Source organism: Molothrus aeneus, chromosome Z (assembly GCF_037042795.1).
Source record: "Molothrus aeneus isolate 106 chromosome Z, BPBGC_Maene_1.0, whole genome shotgun sequence".
NCBI classification, from domain to species: domain Eukaryota; kingdom Metazoa; phylum Chordata; class Aves; order Passeriformes; family Icteridae; genus Molothrus; species Molothrus aeneus.
In genome coordinates, this window is record NC_089680.1 from 67,958,670 (window position 1) to 67,984,875 (window position 26,206).

Here is a 26,206-nt window from a genome sequence, read left to right on the forward strand (position 1 = left end):
ATTTTCTGCATTACATTTCTCTTGTTCACTATGTAAACACCTCTGAAAGACAGAAGTTTCTTGTTGTGTGGCCAGCCTAGGAACAAGTCACTATTTGTTTAAAACAACAACAATGACAACCAAACAAACAAAACCAACACAAAAAACCCCTAATCACAAAAATAACAGAGGTATCTTGCTTTATTGTTCAAAAATAATGCTGTTCATATTTTAGCCATTATTAACATACATTATACAAAACCAAATCTTTACACATATTTAGACAAACTTTTTATGTTGAAGGGAATCTAAATGCCTACAAAAATTTGCTGTCTGGATTAAGACTAAGCACTGTACACAGGTGTATCACAGTTACAAGCATCACTGGCTTATTCAGAACCATGCAAAAACAAAATCCCTATCTTAAAAACCCCGAGAGGCTCGGAAAGGTTTGTATAAGCTTTAAAGTCACTGATTTATTCATCTGCTTGTTTGTGAACAGAAGGTTAGAAGCATAACCAGTTTCATTCAATGCGGTTTACACAAATTTAGTTGTTAGGCAAACTTACCATTAATTGCCTCTGTCAACAGTAAAAAATGTAAATAATACTGACAAATAATTATGGAGAAATTTTGTTATAGCAGTTGAACTGGATGGTCTGATATACTCAAGTGTATGCATTTAACTTCTTAAGCTTCTACTTCTAAAGCCATTAATCTACTTAGCCTTCTTAGTGAAGACTGAGAAGTAATTTGAACAGAGTATTTTGACACTTGTATGAATAAAAGATACTTTCAGCTGTCTGAATGGGATGGTCATGACAAAATCTTTCCTGGCTAGAGGATGAAGCCAGTCAAATTCAGCCCAGAAATAAGAGACATTTATTTCCTAAAAAAAAAAAGGTAAATTAATCCACTACAACAACCAATGCGTGGAACAGGTTTTTCTTATCATGCAAAGATTTAACTTATTTTTTTTCCATAAATATTCATTATTTATTTTATCCAAGCTCAAAATAAATTTGAGGATCAATGTTTAACTCCTTTGTTTATGAAGACAGTAAGCTTAGATCATCACATATGAATTCAGCAGTTTGCATCCTGTCCCAGAAGACATATCACGCACCTCCCATATGTTACTCTTCTCATGTCAAAACAATGTGACTTGGAAGTAAAGAAGCAAAAACAAAGCAGGGGAAAAGTTAAAAAGCTTGTGTCAGCCAGTGTCTTACAGAGGCTCACAGAGAAGGAACAGGAGGGAATGGAAAGGTTGAAGATGGTTATAAATTTGAAATGCAGTTGAGGATTGTGGTATGGACCCATGCAATGCATGAGGCAGAGTGGCAGCAGCCATTTTGGGAAAATTCAAGTAGTTCAGGTTTACTTAGAGAGTCAATATGCAGCAATTTTTCCCATGAAAATATTTTCTAAAGACTGCACCTAAATTTAATTGAAAAGACAGTGCCACCTTCATATATTTACTACTTCCCTTTTCTTCCAGCTACAGATTGCTGTGAAGCAGTTTTGCAGTTTAACACACCTGCATCTTCAGAGTGTGAGCACAAGTGGCATTCACTAAATGAAACCCTGAAAGAGGAGGTAGCAAGTGTCCCTGTTCTAGGGGATTGCAGAAGACTTAAGACAATCCATGCAAATTCGCAAGCTTCAGGTATCAAATCCAGCAGTTATTTTGGGACAAATTAATTTAATATTGAGGGATATTTTGTATTTACAGTCATACATAATCCTGGTTTTGGGCAAAAACTTGAATGAAAATTAAAATCTTCTGATTCAAAATAATCAGAAACACCATAGAATTCTCAAAATCAAAATTTGCATTTGGTTTGCTCATGTAGGACTCTAATGTGGTAAGAAGTTTTAAAAGTCACAAAAAGCCATGGAGAACCACAGTAAACAAGGTGGGATGTACCAACCTTCAGAATTAAAACAAACCTCACAGCAGGTAAGTGTCATGCTCTAGTTATCTGTATTTCACTATACAAATCTGTAAGAGCATGAATGGCTGTAACAAAGGTGGACAATAGAATACTTAACATTTTCCACCAAAGACTGTAGTCTCAATGCACATCATGAGCAACATTATCAACACCTGTACACAAAAGAGGAAAAATTATCAGTGTAGAAAGCTGAGACTTCTTATCTAGATTAAGTCCTTTGAAATGCAGAAAGGCTGTAAACCAAGAATTATTTACACCCATCAGAAGTAATCTCCTTGCTAACTGGGGCATGACAACAACTGACCTCAAAGCAAGACTACTCAATGATGACAAACCGTGGTCGAGAATGTATTTGAAACGTGGTTAATTATTGCTTGAAGCAAAGAATTGAATTTTATAGGAGTACTGGCAGACCACTACGTCTTACGCTCTGGATTAGTAAAAAAATAATAATAAACAGGGCAGCAGAGAAACAACCCTCAAACTGCCTTTCTAATTAATAATGAAGAACTACTGTAGTAAAGGTACTTTAAACCGACAAGGTGATCAGCTTTTACTGGAAATCAGAAATGGAAGGTGCCAAAAGATGTGCCAGAGATTCCAACACAGAACCAAGTTTTGGGAAGACAGTAGGAGATTGTAAGACCCAGCAACGCTGGGAAATCATCAAGTAGCTTGGTCCAACTGTATCACCCTTGCTAAGAATGTGGAACAGAGAGAACAAATCAAAAATGCTAAACAATGAAGTCTTCTGCAGTCCATCTGCTTCAAGTTAAACAAAACACTGTAAGGAAACCTAAATTCTCCGTTTGTTTCAAAAGGAGGCAGATGTATATGCTGTTCTGTGTAAGATACATGTTTCAAATAATTGATACAAAAAATATACTCAGAAAGCCAAAATGAGTCCTGACCTCAGATTCAACTCTCTTTTACTGCGAAGGGCTGAGGGTAGGTTCACACACCTATGCAAAATGTATGTCTATTCTGTATGCATTCCACACAACCCAATCAAGAAGAAAATGTTCTTGCAGAGGCAATTCCTGCAGTGAAAACCCAATGTGCCAGGTCCAGTCAAATGGATGCTGTGCGTCAAAAACAAGTCAGATGACTGTTTTGTGAACAAAAGAATTACCAGCACACAAAAGTGTACCAGAAATTATGATATGCAACTGCTGGTGCTCCTGACAGTCAGGGAAGACAAGGCCTGTACCTCACAAGGGATACAGCTCCACAGTTTGCCCTTACCTTTAAATTAAAATAAAACTAGGAAAATAAAGTAAGTTAAAATTGAAAAATAGAGGTAAGAATGGTGAACAAGAGATTTCAGGGAAGATCTAGATGCAAAAAAGGAAAAGGAAGTGTGATATCTGAAATACACATCTGATTATCTACCAACATCTTACAGTACATCTTGCATGCTTTCGTTGTGGGGAATATTTTGCTGTTGGTCACAATGTATTCAAACAAGTAACATAATTTTACATCTCCCAACCTCTAGCAAGCAGTCTTTCCTGAACTGTGAATAATGAAGGCATTATTGCAAAACTGCATCTGTCGTCATGGAAAAGCAGCATCACTGAGAACGTAATTATCATCACCAGGCTACCGCTTAGCCAGAAGCAGCACATCTAAACAAAAATCTATAACTTTAGAAGCTCATGAAACTATTAGGATTTTCTGTCCCACTCAAAACCATCACCTGACATGTCAGCAATTAGCTGGCTAAATTAGCACTTGCTAAAATACAGAAGTTAAACTTAAACTGAATCAAAACCAGACAAATTCTGAATGCAGACATACACTTGTATTGCCTTTGGTATGTTCCTATGTTTTAGTTCACCTCTCAAAATACAGAAGACAGACTTAAAATGATGTAAGCTCTATACCTGGTCAGTAAACATCAGCTTTTCTAGATCACATCTTAGCAGCTGGACATATAAACCAAGGTTTTCTCCAAAACTCTGTTAATGCAAGTCATTACACAGCCTACCCTTTGCTCAGTCTCTGGACTGAGCTATAGATTGCAACACAGTGCCTAAAGAGCTCAGGACTTGTGACCAACTGCCAGAGAGCATTAGGGATGACATCTGACAGACCACTCCTCCTCCCACACCAATATTAAAAGCAGCTGAATTTGTTCTGCTTCAGTTCACAAATATTCATGATGCACATTTGCTAGCTCGTAAGTAATGAACTATCTCTTGGGAAGTGCTGAATCATGGTTTTTTGTCATCCTTGAGCAATTCAGCTGCCATATCTCTCAGAAAGAGAGCATCTGGTTTGTCAAGAAGAGCATTCCAAGTTTAGAGACACAGATGAAGTCCTCCTAATTCAGAACACACATAGCCCATCACTGTTAACGCTCTGCCTTCTGTCGCTCTCTGACTACTGGATTTTTGCTGTCCAGATTATGTGTTTCAAAAGTTACCCTTTATTACCCAGTGACCACTATCAAAGTCTCCCATGTGTGTGACTGAGCATGTTTTGTGACACAGAGGCATTGCCAGCAGACCAGCTCCCCTCTTGGTTATGAATAAAATACCTTCATTGCCATGAGTTCCTGCATCAAGACTGCATTTTCCAGGTCCAGTCTCTGGTTGTCTCCACGTGGCTTAACATCATAACTAAGGGGATCAATGTGGATGCTTTCCAGCTCCAGCATTGTCAGTTTCACTGCTGCCCTGTCATTTTTCAGCTGCTGGATGTAATCCTTCAGCCGCTGCTCATCTTCCTTTGTAAACTCTGTGTCACAACTGCTTGCTGTTGAGCTGGTAGTACTGGAAAGAGAAATAATGGCATTAGAAAAAAATATATTTGAAACAAAATCTTAATTTTTACATCAAACACACTCCCAATACTTCATCAACGCATCTGAGTCTTACTTAAAAGCTCACAGAAAGGACAGAGATGTAGCATGGACACTGCAATGTGAGGTGACAAAATTCAGAAAAACATTAATTAGCTGCACAAGAAAATTGAGTCATATGACAACCTCTCTGCAAAGCCAGATATTTACTGATGTCTAACCGAATTACTTTATCTGAAATGGTGTCTTCTGGAAAAAAGTGGTGGATTTTTTTTATTCAAGAAGAAAAAAAAAAAAGCTGTTTAAGACTTCTTAGCAGTAACAGCACAGCAAGCTGCTCAGATGCTGAGTCTTCATCATCTTTGAGAAGAAGCATCTGCTAAAAAAATAGAATGAACCCAGACTTCATCTATCTCTGCTGATGACCATACCAGCTACCACCTCAGATATTTTAATGGATACTTTTAGGAATCAATCTAATGAAAAATCCACTGGCAGATGCCAGGAGAACTTTCAGTTCATGTGAAGGTGTACTCCTCAGCATTCCTTCAGGGCTAGAGTGATTTAAAACTAACCAATGGAGTAACAGGAATTCTAATAAAAAGTCATCATGAAAGACTTGGTGTATCTTCTGAACAAATGAGGGCCCATTACTCTGCCCTGTAAGTGTTTACACAGAGATTGCAGAAAGGGGTAATAATGTCATTAGAGCAATGGGGGCTGAGTGCTGCCTACCCACTTCCATGCATGCCAGTGCTGCAGGGGGCCCAGACTGACACAGCTGTAGCATTCCAGGGCTGAATATAGTTGCAATAACACTAAAAGGAAAATAAAATGCCATGTTGTTTCTATAGCCTCACTCAAAGCTCCCTGCTGTCTCCTGAGGTCCTGTAATCAGCTGCTGGGTGAGGGATAAGTCATCCATTAACTGTGCCTGTTTGGAATGCTAGATGATCTCAGTTATCAGCAGGGGAATAAATCACTTTCTGTATCAAATTGCACTGCTGTTCAACATTTTTGTACTAAGGAAAAAGTCCTACCCGCTAGATTGTGTGAGAGCCAGGATGACGTCCTGAAATATTATGCATGTGCAAAGGGGAAGCCTATCAAGATAGGCTTCATTTTTCTCTTTCCTCTGGTTCTACTTCAGCTAAAGCTACACTGATTTTAAAGTGCTTCAAATAATTGCCCATCTTCCCACAAATTCCAAACACAGCCTTGGAGAAGATAGTGAATCGGCAGGTCTAACAAGATTTCTCAAAATCCTTCCCCCTTGTGATATATCGTATTACAGCTCTTTACTACAGTTCTATGCTAATTTCACATTATTCCCTCCTTTTCTGAGGGTGCCTGCCATAGTCAACACAACTGGCCTTTGCTTTTTGTAAATTGGCCTTTGCTTTTGTTTTCATCCATTTCCTTCTCCAGTGGGGCTTAAGAACACTCAGTACCCAGATACATAGAAACCCTTCCAGGCTGAAACAAATTTTTGTTCATACTATTTCTTGATTAGAAAATTATGAAACACTTACTAAATCCTGATTTACTGAGCCTAAAGGCATCTTCATGAATTAGATATATTAAAAAAATGAGGACAGACAATGTGAAAAGTACTTTATTCTGTACTGAAGTCATGTTGTAAGTTTCTTCCTCAGCACCCAAAGACTGCAATTGCAGAGCTTTTCTGGATAAAATGTAAAACAGCTGTTGTTGGAGGAAGGATAGCTTTGTAAGTCTTGGGGCACAAAGGCCTCATCTCAGCTTTTGCTTGAAAAGGAAAGAAAACCCAGCCTTCCTGCTGCAAATGAAACCTGAGCAAAAAAATGCTGAAAGTTTATTGTTATGCTGAGCTGGACCTCATACTCCATGCATATTCACAGATTTTGGCCCTTGAAGACCCACAGCTATGCACATATATGTTAGGGGAATGGAGCCCAAACTGAGGAAGGCAGTCTGGGCTGTTGCCAGTGATACTCAGGCTGCTTTTACTTCAGTCCTGGCTGCCTGCCTGCCTGTCTGCAGCTGAGTTGGCTCCTCTGGTGAATTGCTAGCAAGCTGCTCTTCTTCTTCTAGAGTGTTTTTTTGGTTTTTTTTTCAGATGTTGGAGGAAGCTCAGCAAGGAGAGGACAAGAACCTTCACCACCCCCTGCATTTAGCAGCACATCCCCACCCAAAAGACTGGAAGCAGCTGGGGTAGAAGGGACAGAAACAGCACTGCAGTGTTTCTGATCTCCCCAGCAACTCTGCCAGGGTGTGCTGCCCCAAAAACCTCACCAGACAGCTCTCCACAGCCACAGTGCTGGTCTACTACTGCTCCCTTCAAGGGATGACAGCTGGTGAGCACTTCATCCTGAACTTCTTATATTGCCCTCCCTTCTGAACAGTAATCAGGACAAAGGAAAACATTTACAGTATAATGCATCCATCCAAAAACCACAGGAAGCTCTTGCAAAAGATGTGCAGCTTCTTATTTCTCAAGTGTTTAGGTAAGCACAGAGAAAGGATCATAGTTTCATCACAGCTGGAGGGAATACAACATCAATCTGCCCATTCCCATGGATGCTGTAAGACAGTAAGAAATATTCTTCACACTTGTTTCATTCCTTGAGTCTTTTATGATGATGTCATGCCTGGGTGATGTCAGACTAATTTTCATATACAATTTTTGGAAAACATATGGACAGGTACAGTGTAATGTCAGTCTTATTTGCTAGCATGAGTGTATGTGTATAAAATTCAGTGGATGGACATAGAAGAGGCCTTCAGCAGTGCTTCTCTGTGAGTAGTTTCTGCACACTACAAAAATTTATCTATAAAACCCTACATGAGCATCATTTTATCTGTTAAAAATCAAGTCAATAAATTAATACAACTGCAATTAAGCAATGGTGTGGATAATACAGTTGGTAGAACTGAGATTAACACTGTCAGAACTAAATACAGAAACTTGCTTGAATACCTGCACACAACCTAATACTTTAAAGAATGCAGTTGATCCACAGTGCACATAGCCCAAACACCTTATTTCAAGCTGAACATTGTGGTTTGAGATCTGGGACAGCACAATGCCAGTTTCTCTTCCTGAGAAATTGAAAAATACCCCAATCAGGCAAAGGACAAACAACAGGTAATACCAGAGCCTTTGGTAAACTGCCCTGCTTCCTTCTGAGACTGCTTCAGTCCAGCCACAAAGTGTTATGCAGATAACACTGACATATCTATTTAAACATTTCCAAATAACTTATTTGCACACCTCAGCCAAGATAATCTTGTCTGTCACCAACTTATCTGAAACCTGAGATGGTTCTGATGACAGATATATTCCTACCATTGACTGAGTTCAGATATTTTGTGACACTGCATAATACTGAAAAGAGTTGCCTTTGCCTGTAAGGGATTCAATCTGTCCTCCGGTGAACCCAGATGTAAGGCTGGGCTTACTAGCACAGAAGGGAATAAAACACACCATTTTCAGACAGTGTTAAAAATGGGCTTCTTCCTTTTTGTTGCCTTCCAAAGGTGCAATCAGTCTAACGTCATTGGCAGTGTATGTTCTATACTTAGCTTCTGTCCATTTAAAATAATTATGACTTCCAACTACATTGCAAACCAATTTCTATTTTCAAAAACTGAATTGGCAACATTGTGGTGCTGCTGCCAGTCAAATGAATTTAATGCTCTTTCATTGCCATTCATTTATTTTCATTTCAGTTGATCCCTTTTACAGTGTTTAACCACTCATCACTAGTGGCTCACCAAGCACTTAATCTCAGTAACGTGTTCAGTGATTTGATTCAGAATCTCATCTGAAATTTCAAAGCCCAAGATGGGTCAACAATTCCACTGTAAATCCATATTCTACAGGATTTCAAACAACAGGGAGAATTAGTCATTTGTCACAAGTCTCAACAAAGGATAGTTTTCATCTTCCTACTACCACTTTATTCATTTAGTTTCAAAGGGAAAAGGCAGCAATAGGTATCTGCAACTAAAAGCCTGCAACACTGGAACATCGAAGGCAAGAAAAATCTGTTTTGCAGATTCAAAGTATGTTTCAATTGAATACTGTAAAAATATTTTCACAGTAGTCCCCAGGTGGGGGGGTGGTTCACATAGAACTCACTAGAGGTGAGAGGAGATGACCTTAAATTGTGCTAGAGGAGGTTCAGATTAGATACTAGTAAAAAATTTTCACTGACAGAATGGTCAGGCATGGAATAAATTGCTCAGAGAGGCAGTGGAGTCACCACCCCTGGAAGCGTTCAAGAGCTATCTGGATGTGGCACTTGGGAATAAGGTTTAGGGGTTATGGTGGTGCTGGGGTGATGGTTGGACTGGATGACCTTGAAGGTATCTTCCAAACTTGATTTCTGTGGTTCTGTGATATAAAAAAGTGTGTGCCTTTTGAACCAAGACAGATTTTCCATGAATGGGGTAGCACTTTGTCTGTAAGCTGAAGAGGAGACTCCTCTCTTCTGAGATAGGGTAGAAAAAATCTGAAAACACCTCTACACTGATATGTATGCTTAGGCAAAGATAAACTACTTTGGGCATGGGGGAGGGGAGAGGGACAACAATCTGTAAGTAACAATCAGATCGGCATGCCACAAATTCCTGACTTGCTGTGTGCCCTCTGAGTGAGTAACAACAGCTTTTATCTCCTATGTTCCACCTATATAAGAAGAAGTTGTAGAAGTTACCTCATTCAGCACAATATGTTGCTCCACACCAGAAAAAAATAATACAATGACAATAATGGCTCAAGCTAAAACACTTCTTTCATATAAGAACACTAAATTTGCATTTTCACATTCATGACATAGCTTATCCTGATGAAATTTTAAATCCTATGCCACTTGAAATATACTCCGCTGAAACTTTATCTACTGAGCCAACACCTCACACGGACACACACAAAGGTCCAGCTGACCACCAATGAACACAGACACAAACACAGACTCTTATCCTCCCAAAAATTCTGCTAAAGCAAGCAAGAGCTGTAGAGATTACGTTCCTACCAAACACTTTCAGTGCAAATCTAGGAAAGCAAACACTGAAACAGGAACAATCCCCCTCCCCCCCATTTCTTCCCCATCAATACTGTAAACTGCCTGAACTGTTTCCAAGAAAAAAAATTACTATGCCTTGACTACATGCCACATATCCCACAAGGAACAAAAACACTGAGGAAAAACTGAGAATTACCCTTTCAAACAATAGAATGGGAAACGAGCTTGGCTTAGGTAGAGGTGTTACTACATTTAAACACAGACAATACGTTTGCATACAGGTGTAGATATGGCCTAAGACACAGCAAGCCCAGTGCTTGAAACAGCTTCATGTAATTTCTTCCCAAGCCTGGTTTAAATGCTTTTGGTAGAAAGTGTGATCAGTGTGCCACTAGCACAGATGCTGCCACAATCATTTCTGTGTAAAGACACAGCTTTCTTGCACTGAGAGTGCACCAGAAATCTTCTGAGTAAAATAACATTAAAATTCACCTCACATTAGGACCCTGTTCCCTCAAATTACCTTTTTGTTCCCTTTTTAGCTATTCTATGCCAGTCATATGGCAGGAAATAAGATCCTTTGGAGGAGGCAACAGCAAGAAGAGGAAATGATACAGTACTAAAATAAACTTCTGAAGTGTCAAAAAAATGACAGCATTTGAATAAAGAACTGGCTAGAAAACTGAATCAAAATGAAGTTTTAGAGCAAATCTGAGAAACAAAAATAACATTTAAAGAGAAAAATGTTCATCTATATTTATCCAGGACACTTGCCAAATTTGTATCCATACACAAGCACACATATTTACTGCAGAGTACAATTACACCACAGGCAGGCAAAAACTCAAAATGAAGCTGCTGGCAGATATATTTGAACTAGAGCACTTCTGCAATAATAGCTCATCTATGTTTTATTATTTTATAGGTCTTCAGAAAAACTGCAGTATCCAGTCTTTCCTGGAAGAATCCAATCTATTCCATGGGAAGGAATAACATGGAAGGGTGCAAAGGGTAAGGAAGGAGAAGGGAGGGGAAATGGTTTAAAACAGAGGAAATGGTTTAAAATGGCTAGATTTGCAACATTTAGAAAACAATTATTGAGCACTCCAAAATGCCAGTGAAAGCCTGTTTCAGATCTCTGGTTCTCCGCACGTCCATGCTGTCTGCATACAATAGATGTGAGTAACAAGGACATGATCTGAGTTCCAATGAAACAGTAAGAAAGTCACTGTAGTAAAACAAACGTAATGGTTTTGCCCTTTACGAGGAAGATCAAAGGTCTGAGTCACCCATTTGCAACAAATTTATAAAGAACTCTTCTTGGCTGGAGTTGCTCAAAGTCCAAAGACAATTAGACCACTGAGGCATGGTGACTTACAAATCAAAGCACAGAAGCCAAAGGAGTGAGGTGAGGGGAGGTAGCTCAGCAAATACAATAGAACGTAACTTTTTGTCTGGAATCAAAGATTAGGAGATTAGGAGAACAGAAGAGCTGCAGTTACCTGGTGTGGCTGTTGGAGGACAGGCTTTCCCAGGGCTGCACACTACAGCCTGTGACTGCATAGGCTCCCCCACAGCTCCCATCCAGCTTCATCAGCAAGGCTTTTGCTGCATTCTCAGCTGTCTTCCTGCAGTCATGAGCCCTCTTAAGCATCTGTGTGACATTTTCATCACCTGTCTGGTCCCCTAGTTTTCAAGCAAACAATGTTTCAGACAGGAATTAAGGCAAGAGATCCTTCTACTCACTCTCAGTTTATACCAAGACAATGACAATAAATTACCAATCTGTGAACTAAAAGCTACTTCACTTCCTTGTCAGCATCAGTGGTAACTGGGATACTGGCCTGAATGCACCCTGCTCCCAGTGACAAGTTCCAGGTACTTGTGGCTCCAGGCAACATGTTTTAAGTGATGCAGAATTTTAGCTTGTCTGTTTATACTGGGTGTGCATTCTGCATTAACATAGGGTTTGGATGCTCAAATTATGAACACACTGGAAAAGTCTCAGCCTCAATTACAACTCTTACTCCAGTCAGTGCAGTGTGGTTTCACGGCATAGTCATCTCCGGAACTTCTCACAGGCACCTTGATCTCAAGCCTGATGGTTTGCCAGAACACCTCCTTACAGGCTACCTGGCCAGACTGAAGAATTGCCCTGCTGCTGAGAAGCAGCCTCTCACATTTTACAGTCATGCATACTAAGCCAAAAGAGAAGTAGCCCTGGTTAAATTGCTATAATTTTTTGTGGTTATACAGCACCTGTGTAGCTGGTAAACTTCAGGAGAAGCAGGACTGAAGCCATCACTGTCACTACTCCTACAGTCTTCCAGCTGCATTGCAGTCAAATCATTAAATTAAGACATGTTATTGGCTACAAGAAAATCTATGAATGTATTTGTAGATTAAGCTGTAATATATTTATACTTTAGCAAAACTCAACAGCTTGCTCTGTGTTGGATTTTCATTTAATCATTTTTCAAGTCAATTACCTGCACTGCACACTTGCTGAGTTAAGTGCATGCACTAGAAGTAACATTAATGAGGAAGAAAGGAAGGGTGAATGTTCTGTTAAGAGAAGTTGGATATGCTCAGCTTTAAGTGATGTAACTCCCATGAATTTTCCACTCACAGATGTTGATATAAAGCTTGACTGATCTTCAAACCAAAAATCTGTTATTTTATTTAGGTGTGTTCATCAAATTTCATCATGAAGTAAAGGTACATAAACCATACACAACTTCCTCCATGCTGTGCTGTGTAATGGGAAATTTGCACTATTTCTATCTCATGGCTGTAACTGATAATACCATAATTAACAGCTATAGACAGATAGCTACATAAAAATTTAATTACAGTCTCTTCTATAAAATGCACATCAGATGAAATCCTACTCAACCCCAAAGTACTTCTCCCTTGTAAGATTTCTTTCTACCACCTACAGGAATAGAAAATCCAAGTCTCAATTCACTTTTGCTGCACACTGATCTCTGCCAGTTGGGAAAAGTTCCCTAGCACATTGTGGAAAGGAATGAACACAGTTCGGAGAAAGGTGGAAGAAAATCTCAGACATCCCCTCTACTGAGAAGCCAGTGCTCCTAACACACCATGCACTTGCTATGCATCAGCACAGTATGAAGAGTTATTCTCTCTCTGAATGCTTCTTTCTACTTGAAGATTACCATGACTGCCTTCTCCTGTCAATTTAAGGAATGGAACTACTAACACTGGAATTTCATTGTGCAATCACCTCTTTCTATCAGAAGAATGGAGCCAGCAGAAATGCCAAGCTCCAAATTTCTGAACTGTACTGTACCTATGATAGTGGTTTGTTCCATTATTTAGCAGGCAGCATATTAAAAAACAACACCTAGCCACAGGATTAACTAACAAAATAAGAAAAATCCAGAACATACAGGCTAAACAGAAGATAGAATGTTTTAAAATTCTAGAGCAAAGGTAAAACAGGGGGTGAAAAATTAAAGCCTTTAAAAATTTTTTTATTCGTAACTACTCAGTGCTACTTTGTATTATTTTTATCCCAGTTTTTCACAGATTAGACTGTTTCTGGGGAGTCAATCTTCGTGAATCTGCACTTGCAACTACCACAGCTGTATGGCCCTAAACCACCTGTGCTCACAAGTATTGTTTAATTATTCCACACTGTACGGTTGCATCCCTACAACAATCTCACCCCTGCCAGAAGAGGCATCTCCTTGTGAAACCAACACAGGTGAATTTAAATTGCTCTCTTGCATTTTACCCCTATATTTGGGGTGTATAAAATAATTTAAATAGTTAAAAACATGAAATGACTGGAGAGCGTTCTTAAGTATTGGGTGATGACATGATTCACCATTACAACCAATTCTAATGCCAACTGACATGCCAAAAAAACCCAGGTAAATTAAGTGATTCATTGACATCTTACCAACAGAACCAACACCTGCAGCTCTGAATTGTCCAAGAATGAGACTCTGCTCACTTTCTGCCAATGCCAACAGCAGCTCATATGCTTCTATGCACTGTTCACTGAAAGGAAAAACAAAAACCACACAAAATGTTAACTGCAATTTAAAGAAGAACAATACCTGAAATAACAACAACAGAAAAAGAGCTATCTGATTAACTGCATGATTCTCTACTACTTGTGTAGCAGCAGGGATATTAAAGAACATTATACACATAGCTTCTATCACGAGCATTCAGCAGTCTCCCCATTCTTATAACAGTGCCAGGCTGGCCTCAAGTAATGTAACAAGCCAAAAGATAAGAGTGACCCAAAATAAAGAAAGCTCCAGAAGCATGTTTTAAACAGGTGGTCAAGATCCCTTTGAGAAACTTTTCCCAGACCTTCTTAGTATACAACCTACAGTATTCTATACAATACAATTATACTACACAAAGTGTTGCAAATGGAAAAGATGCAAGAAAAATACTTTTTGCTCTGTCCTGGCTGTAAGATATCCCCCCTTACAACAGAATAGCTTCCAATTATAATTATGAGTCAAATGTAATCCTTGTTGCATTTTAATGTTTTTAAAAATACATACTAATATACTATTAGCAATTTACACTTCATTGCAATTTGCTCAAGGCTGACAGTAAAATAATATATTCTTTAAAAGGCACACAATTTGTTCCAAGACTAAACCTGCCAGTCCCAAATTAGTTGCAGTTGAAGGTGTTAAGTCACACTGTATTTTTTTGAACAGCCTGATGTAAATTTAGATACTTACTACCAAAGACAAGTCATTAATCTACAATTCCAACTAATGCAATACAAAGTCATTCTGAGTTATGTGGAGTATAACACTCTCTGCTCCAGTGGTCTTGGGACAGGTACAGAGATCCTGTATCTTAAGGCTGGATTCAGCAACACAGACTCAGTCTACACACAATCCCTAATTCAAACATTAATTCAGTATTTAAGAATGAAGAGATAAACCTCTACATTCCTGTTAGATGCTGGTCAACTATAGTTGAAATACGCTGTAGGAATAACTTCAGTTGGATAGTTTGTCAGGTAGTTTAACAAAAGGGATGCTTTTTCAGGGAGAAAATAAAAAATGAACAGTATTACTATGGCAGACCATCAACTTCACTCTTAAACACTTCTACCAAGTCTCCCTCCAGCTCCCTCTTCTTGGCTGAGCCCCTTGTGTAGGTACATACCTGTACTGCAGTGCCAGCCTGAGGGCTGTGGCATTAGACTCGTACTTGCCCACAAGCATGCTCATCCTCTCTGCATTGCTCTTGCACTCTTCCAGTGTTATTGTCAGCAAGTCGTTCTGGGATTTCAGGTGCTCAATACGGCTGCAAAAAAACAAGCAATTTGCAACCTTCAAGCTTAACTTGCAGTCACTATTTTGAAAACTCTAGGATAATCATACTTTGAAACAACAAAAATTTCTTAGTCTACACAACTGTTTTTTAAGGAAGATGGAAAAATCCATCAGTTCTGTGTATCTTATCAAAAACCAACAAGATAGAAATTTCTCTCAGGTCATCCTCTTCTCCTCCTCATAAAACGTAGTCATAACCCTCTGCAGCAGCAGCAAGCAGAAAGCTGTACCCTTGTTTTGCAGCCACAAGACTGCATAAGACGGTTTCATATTAACCTTTTGCTCAATTTTTCTGCCTTCATTCCTCACTTTCTGCTGCCACATTTGCAACTTGTTTTAAATGGCATATTCATTAATGTGATTGTGGGTGTGTGCAGGGATCATGCAGTTGCATAAATGCCTCCTTTCTTCTGAAAATCCAGAGTAACCATTCCATCTGAAGTCATGTTTGGGTTGTGATTAGAGAGCCAACTTCCAAACTAGGAATGAGGTTTCACTGGGGCAATGTAACTTCCAAATGTTCTGGCAAAAGTCAAACAGAAGCTTAACTGTAATACCCTCCTCAATGAGGTTAACCCTGAAGATGAAAATGAAGATTTAGAGAATCAGTATTATTGTTTATTCTCTCTGCTGACAACTGAAGCATACATCAATATATTACACCTAACTGTAAAAACTGGATATATGCCAAAACCAGAAAGACAAACAATTTGAAACCTTGCACAGGTAGATAATGAAGAAATCCATGCCATCCAGGACTCTAAAATCACTGACTTCTTGACAAAGAAGACTGAGAAGGGCTAGAGTATATATGTTTGTCAGAACAAAGCCCTGACTTTTCTAGATGTTAGAACTACCACTTTCCATATCTTGACATCTTCTATAATGATACATGTTGTCAAAGCATAATTGTGCAGTGTACAGAAAAAAAAGAAAAAAGAAAACAAGAATCACGTTTTGCAGCGCTACAAAAAAATCAGCTATAAATAAAAAGAGACATTGTACTGATCAGACTAAATTTGAGCTAGCTGTAGGGAAGACAGAATTTCGAGAGAGACATGCTGAGACACAATTCTCATACTCCTGATCCACAGTTTTGATTTTATGTGCCAAAAACAGTCATGAAACACTGGCTTTGATAGAGCTTGCTAAAGGATAACAACAGCAGTATTTTAACCACAACCAGAAAGCTGCAATCTCTCTTCTGCAGACAGAAACCTATATGCCCCACCACCACGCATCAGTACATTTATTGAGACATTTAATTGCTATTATTCTGTTTCTTCAGGACAAAACAAAGCAAGCTAATTTCAGAATGATGCAGACTAAGTTATGGGAGTCCTTATTTCAAGGAATAATGTGTGAAAAAAAGATGCCATGACTACTTGGTCAGCCACACAGAGGGACACTCCAGAGTGCAGACAGGGAAGGTGCTGTGCTGATCTGATAATGCACAAACCCATAGTCATGGAAAGAATCCTTAGCACATGATTCAATCTCTTCTTCAGCAAGCACATTCCATGTTTATCTGCAGCTGTCACAGCTGAACTAAGAAATCATCAGAAAGGGTAAAAAAAAGAGTCAACTCTAATGAAGCTAACAGAAGACAACATGTGTGAGCACATCTAAATTTCTAGCTCACCTATTTAATCTCTCCGTTTCCACTTCAAACTCTCGGATTTTGCTTTCAGAGATAGCAGATCCATGTGAATAGAGAGTCTGGAAGATTTCCTGGATGTTTGAGCAGTCTTGGAGGGAATGTGCCAAATGTTCAGCCACAGAACTAGAGACCTGTACAGGGCAGTTAATAGATCATTGTGAAGAGATACCCACTGGATTTCTCCCAGATACCTTCAGCATTGAGAACTGCATTTGCTTGCATGCACTCACTTCAATACATTCATTATTCAGGTTTTGTTGTGAATTTTACATTGCATAGAACATTTACAAGATTCCACTTTTAGAAGCCATTTTGTTCTAAAATTCTACAAACCAAGGGTGAAGTCCACTATTTCATTATACATTTAAAAAGCCTACTATGCAAGTTATTTATGTTCTTGAGAGCTTAGCAGAGGGTTAGAGACAAGTTCTTCAGTAAAAGAAATATTAACACACAGTAACAACAGCGTTATTGATTTACAATGGCATTTCAAAAGCAGATTCCAGTACACTGTTGAAGGTTGTGAAATGAAACTGAAGAGTCTTCCTGAAGAATATTTTGGTGGAACTGACTTCAAAATTTTCCTCTTGAATCACTCATGAGAATGACTTCTAGCCACTTGTTTTCAGAAAATGAGATCTTAATACTGGGTGAAATATTCTTTGTTGATGTATTTTGCTCAAACTAGCTTTTAGAGTGTTTTCAGATAGTCCACATTAATAATTTTATTCAGAAAACAATGCTTTTATTGGAACAAGGATCATGCAAGAACACAGTTCTTAGTCCTTACCCCTATGCTGCTGATTTCTGATCCTAAGACAGGTCTATCAGATGATGAAGACTCTGATCTTGTCTTTGACAACTTCACTCTTTCAGCAATCTGCAAGTCAGAATGCTGCACAGGTTACACAGCAGCCCACACCCCATTAAGATCACACAAACCCCATCTATTCTGTAGTTATACTTGCAAAGCTGAAGCAAACTACTAGAGAACTGAGCCCCGAGTTGTAACTGGGAGAACTACAATCAATAATGTTTCATTCTTTTCCACGGCTCAAGTTCACAGACCTGCTCAGGACTCCCCTAAACATCTCCCAGTTAATCCCATGCTTGCAGAGCACAAAATGAAGCCTGCTTTTTCCAGGTCAGGAGAAGGGTTACAAACACACAAACCCCACCTTGGCGATGGGAATGTCGTTGCTGCTGCTGCTGGTGCTCAGCTCTCCTGTGCTGGGGTTGATGGGGCGGTTGGCAGGAGTAAGGCGGCTCGGGCTGGACGGGCCCGTGGCCTGCACACTCTGTAAACGAGTCTGCAGCTCCCGAACCTGCAACAAAACATAACATTCTGATTTTTCCTCTTTTATGGTCTAAACAGTCCAGAGATTTTCTCATTGTCTAGCCAAGTCTAATTGCTTCTGGCTTCAGTACAGAAGTTACATTTTTGTACTCTGGTGGCTGCGAAGTTTTCACGTGGGGAGCAGACGAGTGGAGGTTATTTTTAAATCCCACTGCTATCAGTTTTTTAAAATATGTGCAATGTGGAAATATGCAGAATACTGTAGAATAAGTACTCAAAGTTTCAGCTGTACTATAGGTATAGAAATTATTCTCTTTGGGGTAAAGCTAAAGCTCCAGCCTAAGATGATGACGGCTATACAAATCAAATTATAATCCTCCTGTTAATGGAAAACTCCAGTGCTGAAAAAAACTCTTGACACAAATAAATTACATGATGACTTGGTCATATTTAAAGGTTAAAGAAATTCAAACATTAATCATGCTTTGAAACTACAGTCAACTAAAACTACCATTTAGTGAGTAATGTATAGACAAAAAAAACACCAGTAAAGTACTCAACCAACAGTCTGCAAAAGCTCTCTGTAAGCATACCCTGCAAATACTGCATGGTCCTCATAACACACCTCTTGCAGAACTGATGTCAAAAGATTTTCAGTTTAAAGGTTAAAAAAAAAAAGAAAGGTCTGCAGGAGCCAAACTCTAGCTGTGCTAAAGATTATAGTGTTTACCTTGGAATAATTCTTAACAGACAAGGAATAAATGGTCTGCTTAACACAACAGTTATGACACAAGGTGAAGTGACAGAGCTCATTTTTCCCACAGATCTCAAACAGAGCGTGAGGTGGGAGAACGTGAAGGAAACCATCTAAAAAGGAAATTCCCCTGAACACAGTTGTCCTTAAATACACAGGTTTCTATGTGATTTTGTTGGAACAGTCCCTCTACAAAACTGAACTTGTGAAATTTTATCAGAAGTCCAGTCAAGTAAAGTTCAGCCCATTTGATATCTCCCTTTGTATGAAGCATGAAATGCAACTGTGATTCATACTGTCTAAAGAAAGGTAGGATTTTATACTAAATACATTTATACAAAGACTAAGAAAGCTGAAATCCCTTAGGCAAAAGCCCCAAGAATTAAAGTTGCATCAAAGCTTAGACTTTCTTAGGTGTAGGTGCATCTGGACAGTGTTAATCAATCTCTGCTTGAAGCAGCAGCAGCAGTCATGTTCTCTGTACAACAGATGCTTCAACCTACTGCAGAGAGGAAAGAGTTCAAATTGGAATGCTCTCCAGTCACCAAGGCAGTATTTTATGCCTCCTACAATCTTCTATAGCCTGCTCCTATTTCCTGAAGAGTATCCCTGCCTCTCCCCGCTCTGTTGTATGCAAACTGAAGGAAGAGTGCCTGCACACTTAGTGTCAAAAGAATTTTTAGGTAATTACAAATTACAAAAACCCAAAAAACAGTCTGTGTGCTTTACATAACATGGTATTTTTAAAACGCCATAGGTGGCAATAATAAAAACACATGAAGTCACACTGCACTTTTGAGTTCCCTGTTCAGTTGTGGACGAGCTCTACACCTTGAACAAAACGATTCTGAACAACTAAAGTACACAAAACCTCAAATCAAATCCCCCAACGTTAAAAGTAACTTGCTGAAAAATTATATGGGTGCTTGACTCAGAATTATGTATCATAAATGCAATTATCTCATGAAGTTAACTGAGCAGAGTGTATGAAAGGGACATCCATAGCACGTGTCTTCTACATATTTGCAGCTGAGGCTTTCTTTGTTCATACAAACATATTTAGCTTCAACACGGGTATAGCTGCAAACATGGGTATAATGCAAACCTTAAGGAAAAAAATGCTCTATTGGTGCAAACCAATTATTTCAGCCTGTTGATATGCATAAACCTGAAATAAACTATGCATGCATATTTTTGCTTGCAGATGTGGAGCAAACAGTGCAGACAGGATTTGTACTTTGGCATTGACACTGAGGAAAAAAAAAACAGCAGCCCAAAAAGTTCATTAAGTAATTGACATTTATTACTATTTCTTTCAACCCAGGCTGTTCCAAATTAAATTCTCCAAGAGCTGAAGTTACAGCACTGTTTAAAAGCAAACAAATAGGAAGACTGTTTGGATATATTCTTTATAAAATAAAACCACAGCCTCCATGTCCAGCTTAAAAATTGCTAAAATATTCACCTATTCTCAGAAGCCAGTCCTGTATCACACAAACCTTTAATGCAGATAGGTTTCCTTTATTCTGTGTTTTCTTACTGTGAAGTAACTATTGGCCAGGATTACAAAGCTAATTATTCATACAAATCTGTAAAACAACACTGGCAACAGAAGGAGAAATTATCACAGCTAATAATGTAGTAAGGTAAAGCTTTGCTCAGGAAAGCACTTCTAGAAGAAAACTCAGAGCACAGTACAGTTATTAATCTGTGCAACTCACTGCCTTAATATTGTGACATAGAAGCAACCACGAAAAGAAGCTGCCTGCTTATCTGTCATTCTTGGTGTATTTACTAAGTCAGGCCTTCATTTATGAAATTACATGCTGAACTGACTGCTATAAATAACTGCACTAATTTTAGCAACACCAAGTACCAGATGCTAATTCTGAGCAGGATAACAGGGTGAGTTTGTCCTATTAGTAAAATCATGCATCTCACAATTCACACATTCACCAAGCATCTCACAGCTGAGCTGCCCATCTACCACACTGCACAGAGACACATTAGGTAACTATTTCTGGTCACCAAAACCTGCATTTTAAATAGAGGAGTATGCAACATCTCTTCAGAAAGCACTTTTCCACACTGGTAGCTATTCTACAGAAAAAATAAAGAATTACCAAAGAAGGGAAAAAATACCCCAGACCCAAACCAGAGTTTGGTGAATGCACAGGTTATGAAAAGACTGGTTTTAAAAGCAGGATTAAAAATTGTCTGACTCCCTGTGTCAAGTCTTTAGCATCATTACCAATGTAATATAAATTATTCTGAAGATTAACACATAGAATGAAGGTAAACTGCAGTACTGTACATGAGACACAAAAAACACTTGGAAATGGGAGAGAGAGGAAGGAAGGGAATATCTTACTGGAAATTGATGACAAAATCGTCAAAATGCAATGGGTAAAGACAAGTATAGAAACAAACCCAAAAAAGTTACATTTTAAGACAGAAATAGTGTGGATTTCTGAGTTTGGGAAGAGGAATAACCAGGAAGGATTTAAAGAAAAATTTCTTAAGTCCTCACATCACACTACTTTAAAAACAGAAATATGCAGAAGGGTATAAAAATTGCCATAAACTCCTGAAGCACTAAAATGAAGTGGAAACTGTCTGGCAAGCAGATCTTACTATGTGGTCAAAAAGAAAAAAAAAAAGAGTTGAGAATGAAGGGCAAAAGGAGAAATCCAGGGAAATGTCTGTGAAATTCAGAAAAAAATATAGGGAAAGATCTTCCAAATGATTGAAGGAAGTCCAAGAAATTACAAAAGTAAAGAAGTGCTGGAACCCTGCAAAGAGCAGGTGCATTAAGTGAGACACAAAGCATCAGAACCATTAGGTTTCAGAGCAATGGACAGCCTAGATACAAAAGAAAGGTCAGGTGCAAACAGATGTTCTCAAGTTATTAATATGAACAAAAGTAACTCGCAGTGTCACCTATTAATATTTGATGTTATGCAATTGAACCAACTGTTGAGCTGCATTTCTAATTTTTTTCCTTTGAATGCTGAGAATTGGAATAGGAAATACTGAAAAATTAAAGGTAATTTCTGACCACCTTAAGAACTAAATAAAAAGAAAGCGAGTAGAAGAGAAAAGGGGCAGACACACTATAGCAATGTTCAATTTATGAAAGACTTGATAAGCTATTAACAGGCATCACAGACATGTTTGCTCAAATGCATCATGGGCTACAGAAAAATATTTCATTGGAATATTCTCATTATTTGTAACCATGACTCTGAGAAGCATGTTTTTAGTCTTTTTATTTTGCACATGCATAGTGACAACTACATGATTCATTAACATATCCTGAATAAAACACCACCGCTCCGAACTGCCTGTTTCTGTCACTGATTTCCACATTCAAAGGACACCTGCTGCTTTTGTTTCTAAACCTGTTTCAAATGAGGGATATGCCTGTAATTCTTTTCCTTCTACCCTACTTGTGACCTGTTTCATCATACAGTACCTTTGAACCCTTCAAGTAACAGCTCTTTTCCCCCTCAGCATTTTAATGCTGCTTCATTTCCTTTCCCCTGTTATACAGAGGAGGAAGACAAAGTACAGCAAACTACAAGGAGTGAACTTCTCCCACTTTCTAATTTATTCATGCATACTGCAGATCTGTGGAGGAGAAGATGCCAAATCAAACACCAGTGTAACAATCTGAGCTGCTCTGAAGGTCTTTCCCAGCCAAAAAAATGCCTTGCCTTTCATTTAGTCCTAGTGTTGATCATTTTCAGCCAGATAATTCTCTGCCTTTCCTATATCATAAGCACCAGAGCAAACAAAGTTTGCTGAGCTCCTATGTACTGTCTTTTGGGATCAACTGAGTATGGTAAAGAAATCTTTCCTGGTATCTATAAGGTGAATTAAACACTGAGTATTTGCATGTAAGTTTGGAATCAGAAATAAAACTCTACTTTGTTGACACCCAAGAGGAGATACTGCTGCATAAGCAAATACCATCTAGTGAAGGATACAGAGAATGGAAATAGCTTTGGGCTGCTACCTCAGGTTTCTGGTGCTCACCAAGAGACAAAGGAGACAGAATAGCTCCAGGGTCACTATAAGCTGTGCAAGCAGATAATAATCTCTAAGGGCCCATAATGTATCAGTGATCTCCTGCAATCTGGAACAATACCTTCTGATCCCAACAGGAATGACTACAAAACAGAGTCCAGCAGATCCTGCCAGCTTTGTGTCATCTGAGAACAGTGTGGGCCCAAGAACACCTGCAATGCCAAGGATCTGAGTCCTGCTGTGGCATGGGTAGGTTTCAACTGTTCACAAGAACCACATATTTTAGGAGAGACCTCTGCTCAAATCAAAGTTCTCTGGAGTGGGGAATGTGGGCAGCTGATAGCATCACACATAAAATGCTAATTTTCCACTACTCCACAGACTATGTTTTCATTAGGGTCTTAGCTGAAGACAGCTAATGAAGTCGTTTTGTTCTGGTCAGTTTGGTGACTTCAGCTGAGTTTGGAGAAGGTACAGAAAAACCTTCACAACCAGAAGCATGGGATTAACTGAACAAGCTGACATATGGCTCATGCAGAACAGATTTAACAGACTACCAGAGCTGGAACTGCCTTTTCATTTCAGACTTAGTTCTTCAGAACACCCTCAGGGAAGCCTGAATGCTGCCCACACCCACTGCCTTTTATGCCAAACAACTCCTTAAGACTGTGCTGAGGTACCACTCATCTGACAACTTTTATGGTCAGTCATTAAAACCCACAATTTTTACTTTACCGTCAGGATGGAGTTTATATGCTGTTTCACTGCTGCTCATCTGAATCCCCTGCTGAATACAAGGACTTTTGTGTAAGAACAGAAATATTACTTTTTCTTCTACTACTTAAGCCTGTTACTCTGTGTAGCAGTTGTAAATAGCGTTGACCTGATTACAGCCTTATTCTCATGTAATAATAACCATCCCACTGACTGGTACAGAAGTTCCCCACCATCTTATCTGTATTACTGGATAATTCAGGATTATGGTCAGCAATGTGTAAGCAGTTTCTAGGGCACTGACCAGCCTGGATCTAAATGGATTTTATTTTTAATGCAGCAAAATAATGCAGAGGTAAAATAAACCTCTGCATTATGAAATTAGCTGTTACACTGAGACAACCTACAGAAATAAGCATTTACCTCACTCACTAATGACCTGTGAGAAACAAACTCTGAATGTATGTTGTTTCTTAGCTACTGTTCCAGAGAGCAGCTCAATCTGTTAACTGAGCGCAGTAAATTACATTAAATCTCCAACAAGCCTGAGAAAAATGTATTGAAAGCACTCTGCTTGATTACACACATTGGTCTGAAGGAACAGACCTATTGATCTGGTCAACTTCAAGCTTGTTCACTTCAGCCAATTTAATTTGAGAAGGACAATAACTAAATTTTAGTTTAGATCTCCTTTCCCACTCTCCAGGGAAATAATTTGAAGTGACTTTTGAGTTCAGGTGGCATATAGAAAATATTTCATAGGTCAAAGAAAACATTTATTTTGTTGCCACTATGGACACGAAGCTACATTAAAAATGCAAATATGGTCTCCAGTGCAACAATTACATAGTGTGCAGACAGGGTCATATGTCACAAACTAACTTCTCTGGTGGGGGTAATAAATCAGTTGTTCTGCATGATAAGGATGATATTAATTACCAGATTTCAGTAAAGTCCTCTGAAGTTACAAACAACTGAAACAAGATGATGACCTTAATTCTGCTTCCATCAGAGATACCTCCATAATAGAGAACTGGAACTGCTGGCAGCCAGACAAAACATAGCAGAATTGTGAAAAGATGCTACGGCTGGCTCTAGAATTAATGCAGCTGTGTTAACTTGGCTTTTTCTGCTTTCCTTTGGATACAATCCTAATGAAATGATCCTGGTTTTAACAGTTATCCTTGCATAGTCATGCATTTCATTATACAAAGATAACTTTAATATTTTAAAGTTCCATTTAGAAAGTAGTACTCCTTACTGTTTCTTCAGAACCACAATCTTCCTGTGTCTTGGACACCACACAGTCCAACTCACGGCCTCATACAACCATAAGTGTTTTGTGTTATTCTGTTCTTGCTCCAGTTTTGTCCCTGAGTTTAGAGAGCCGTTGCTCCCATTTTTATTTTCTTTCTCTAGCATTTGTAAAGAGAAAACAAATTAGGAATTTGTTTTGCCATGCTGAACAGGACAAGTCCCTACTCTACAGACAACGACCATTTCTTTGACCATTGTCTACATCATTTTTTGCCAATTTAAACTGCACTTTTAAGAGATGAAAATGACATAAAACATTCCAGACCAGATCTCACAATTTTTTTATACAGTTTTTCCAAGTCCTACTGAAAATAACTTCTCTGGTACCTCAGAGGACTCAATTTGCTACTATGGCTCAGCCATTTTGATATCTGAGGGTACTACACCAATTCCTTCCCCTTTTCTGTTTCTCAACTGAGGAGCTCCTGGATGTCAGCATTAATTCTTGTTACCATTCTTTTAAGCCCTTTAACTTGCATGCTGTACTTCTCAAAACAGAAATCTTTTTGTATGCTCAAGCCACTTATTTTTCTCTTGTTTGATATCTCAGTATTGATCTGGGTCACCTGGGGTGTCAATAATTGCATTTGTGTAAGCAAATTTCTCAAGCACACACTTCAACTCTCTGCCTGCTTGTGTTGATGTCCACTCCCTCAGTTTGGCAAGAACCCAGCCAGTCCATAAATGCTACTTCTGTAGCTCAAAGGGTAGTATTGCCTCCACTAAAAAAAATTGTCATTATCAGTTCAAAAATTTCAGGACTGAAAACAACCCATGGTATATAGTAAGACAAAAATTTACAAAGGAAAAGTTGAAGTGATCTTGCTTTATATGATACGAGATTACTATTCTTGCATCATCACACATGCCTTTTTAGTGTTAGGAGAGGACAGGGAGTTTTGAAAAGGTAATTTGAGTCTTCATACCTGAAGATTGCAAATCTCACATGATGTAGGCTCATGCTATAATGGCACAGTCACTGCAGAGCAATATTAGTTTAGAACAGCAAAAAAAGCTAATCTGGTGCCAACGGGTAAAGAGTAATACTTGCAATAGTTTACCATGATATGGTGGTCTGAATTGTCATTTAGACTGAACACAAACTTGAAACTGCCTGTTTTAAAAATAAAAAAACTTCTACCTAAACAAAACTCCACAAATTTACCAGGTACAAAGTTAACAAATTTTAAAAGTAACTGAGATTGAGGTCACATTCTCTTGGATCTTTCATATTTTTTGTGAAGAATCTTCCCCCCCTTTTTTTTTCTCACTTTGGACTCCACACAAAGCACAAAGCCTTCATCTGACCTTAAAGTATCATAAAATGTAGACAGGGAAGCA

At 38.7% G+C, this 26,206-nt stretch overlaps 1 protein-coding gene across 1 annotated transcript in view; it reads right to left on the minus strand.

Moving 5' to 3' along the window:
- MCC (MCC regulator of WNT signaling pathway) overlaps positions 1–26,206 on the minus strand; it is a 102,196-nt gene that overhangs the window by 14,931 nt on the left and 61,059 nt on the right. Inside the window, exons 7-13 of the mRNA XM_066569111.1 lie at positions 17,933–18,079; positions 17,545–17,634; positions 16,737–16,885; positions 14,925–15,065; positions 13,681–13,781; positions 11,255–11,438; positions 4,480–4,714 (exon numbers count right to left, since the gene is read on the minus strand). Coding sequence (XP_066425208.1) covers positions 4,480–4,714; positions 11,255–11,438; positions 13,681–13,781; positions 14,925–15,065; positions 16,737–16,885; positions 17,545–17,634; positions 17,933–18,079 — 1,047 coding nt within the window. The remainder of the gene's footprint in view (positions 1–4,479; positions 4,715–11,254; positions 11,439–13,680; positions 13,782–14,924; positions 15,066–16,736; positions 16,886–17,544; positions 17,635–17,932; positions 18,080–26,206) is intronic.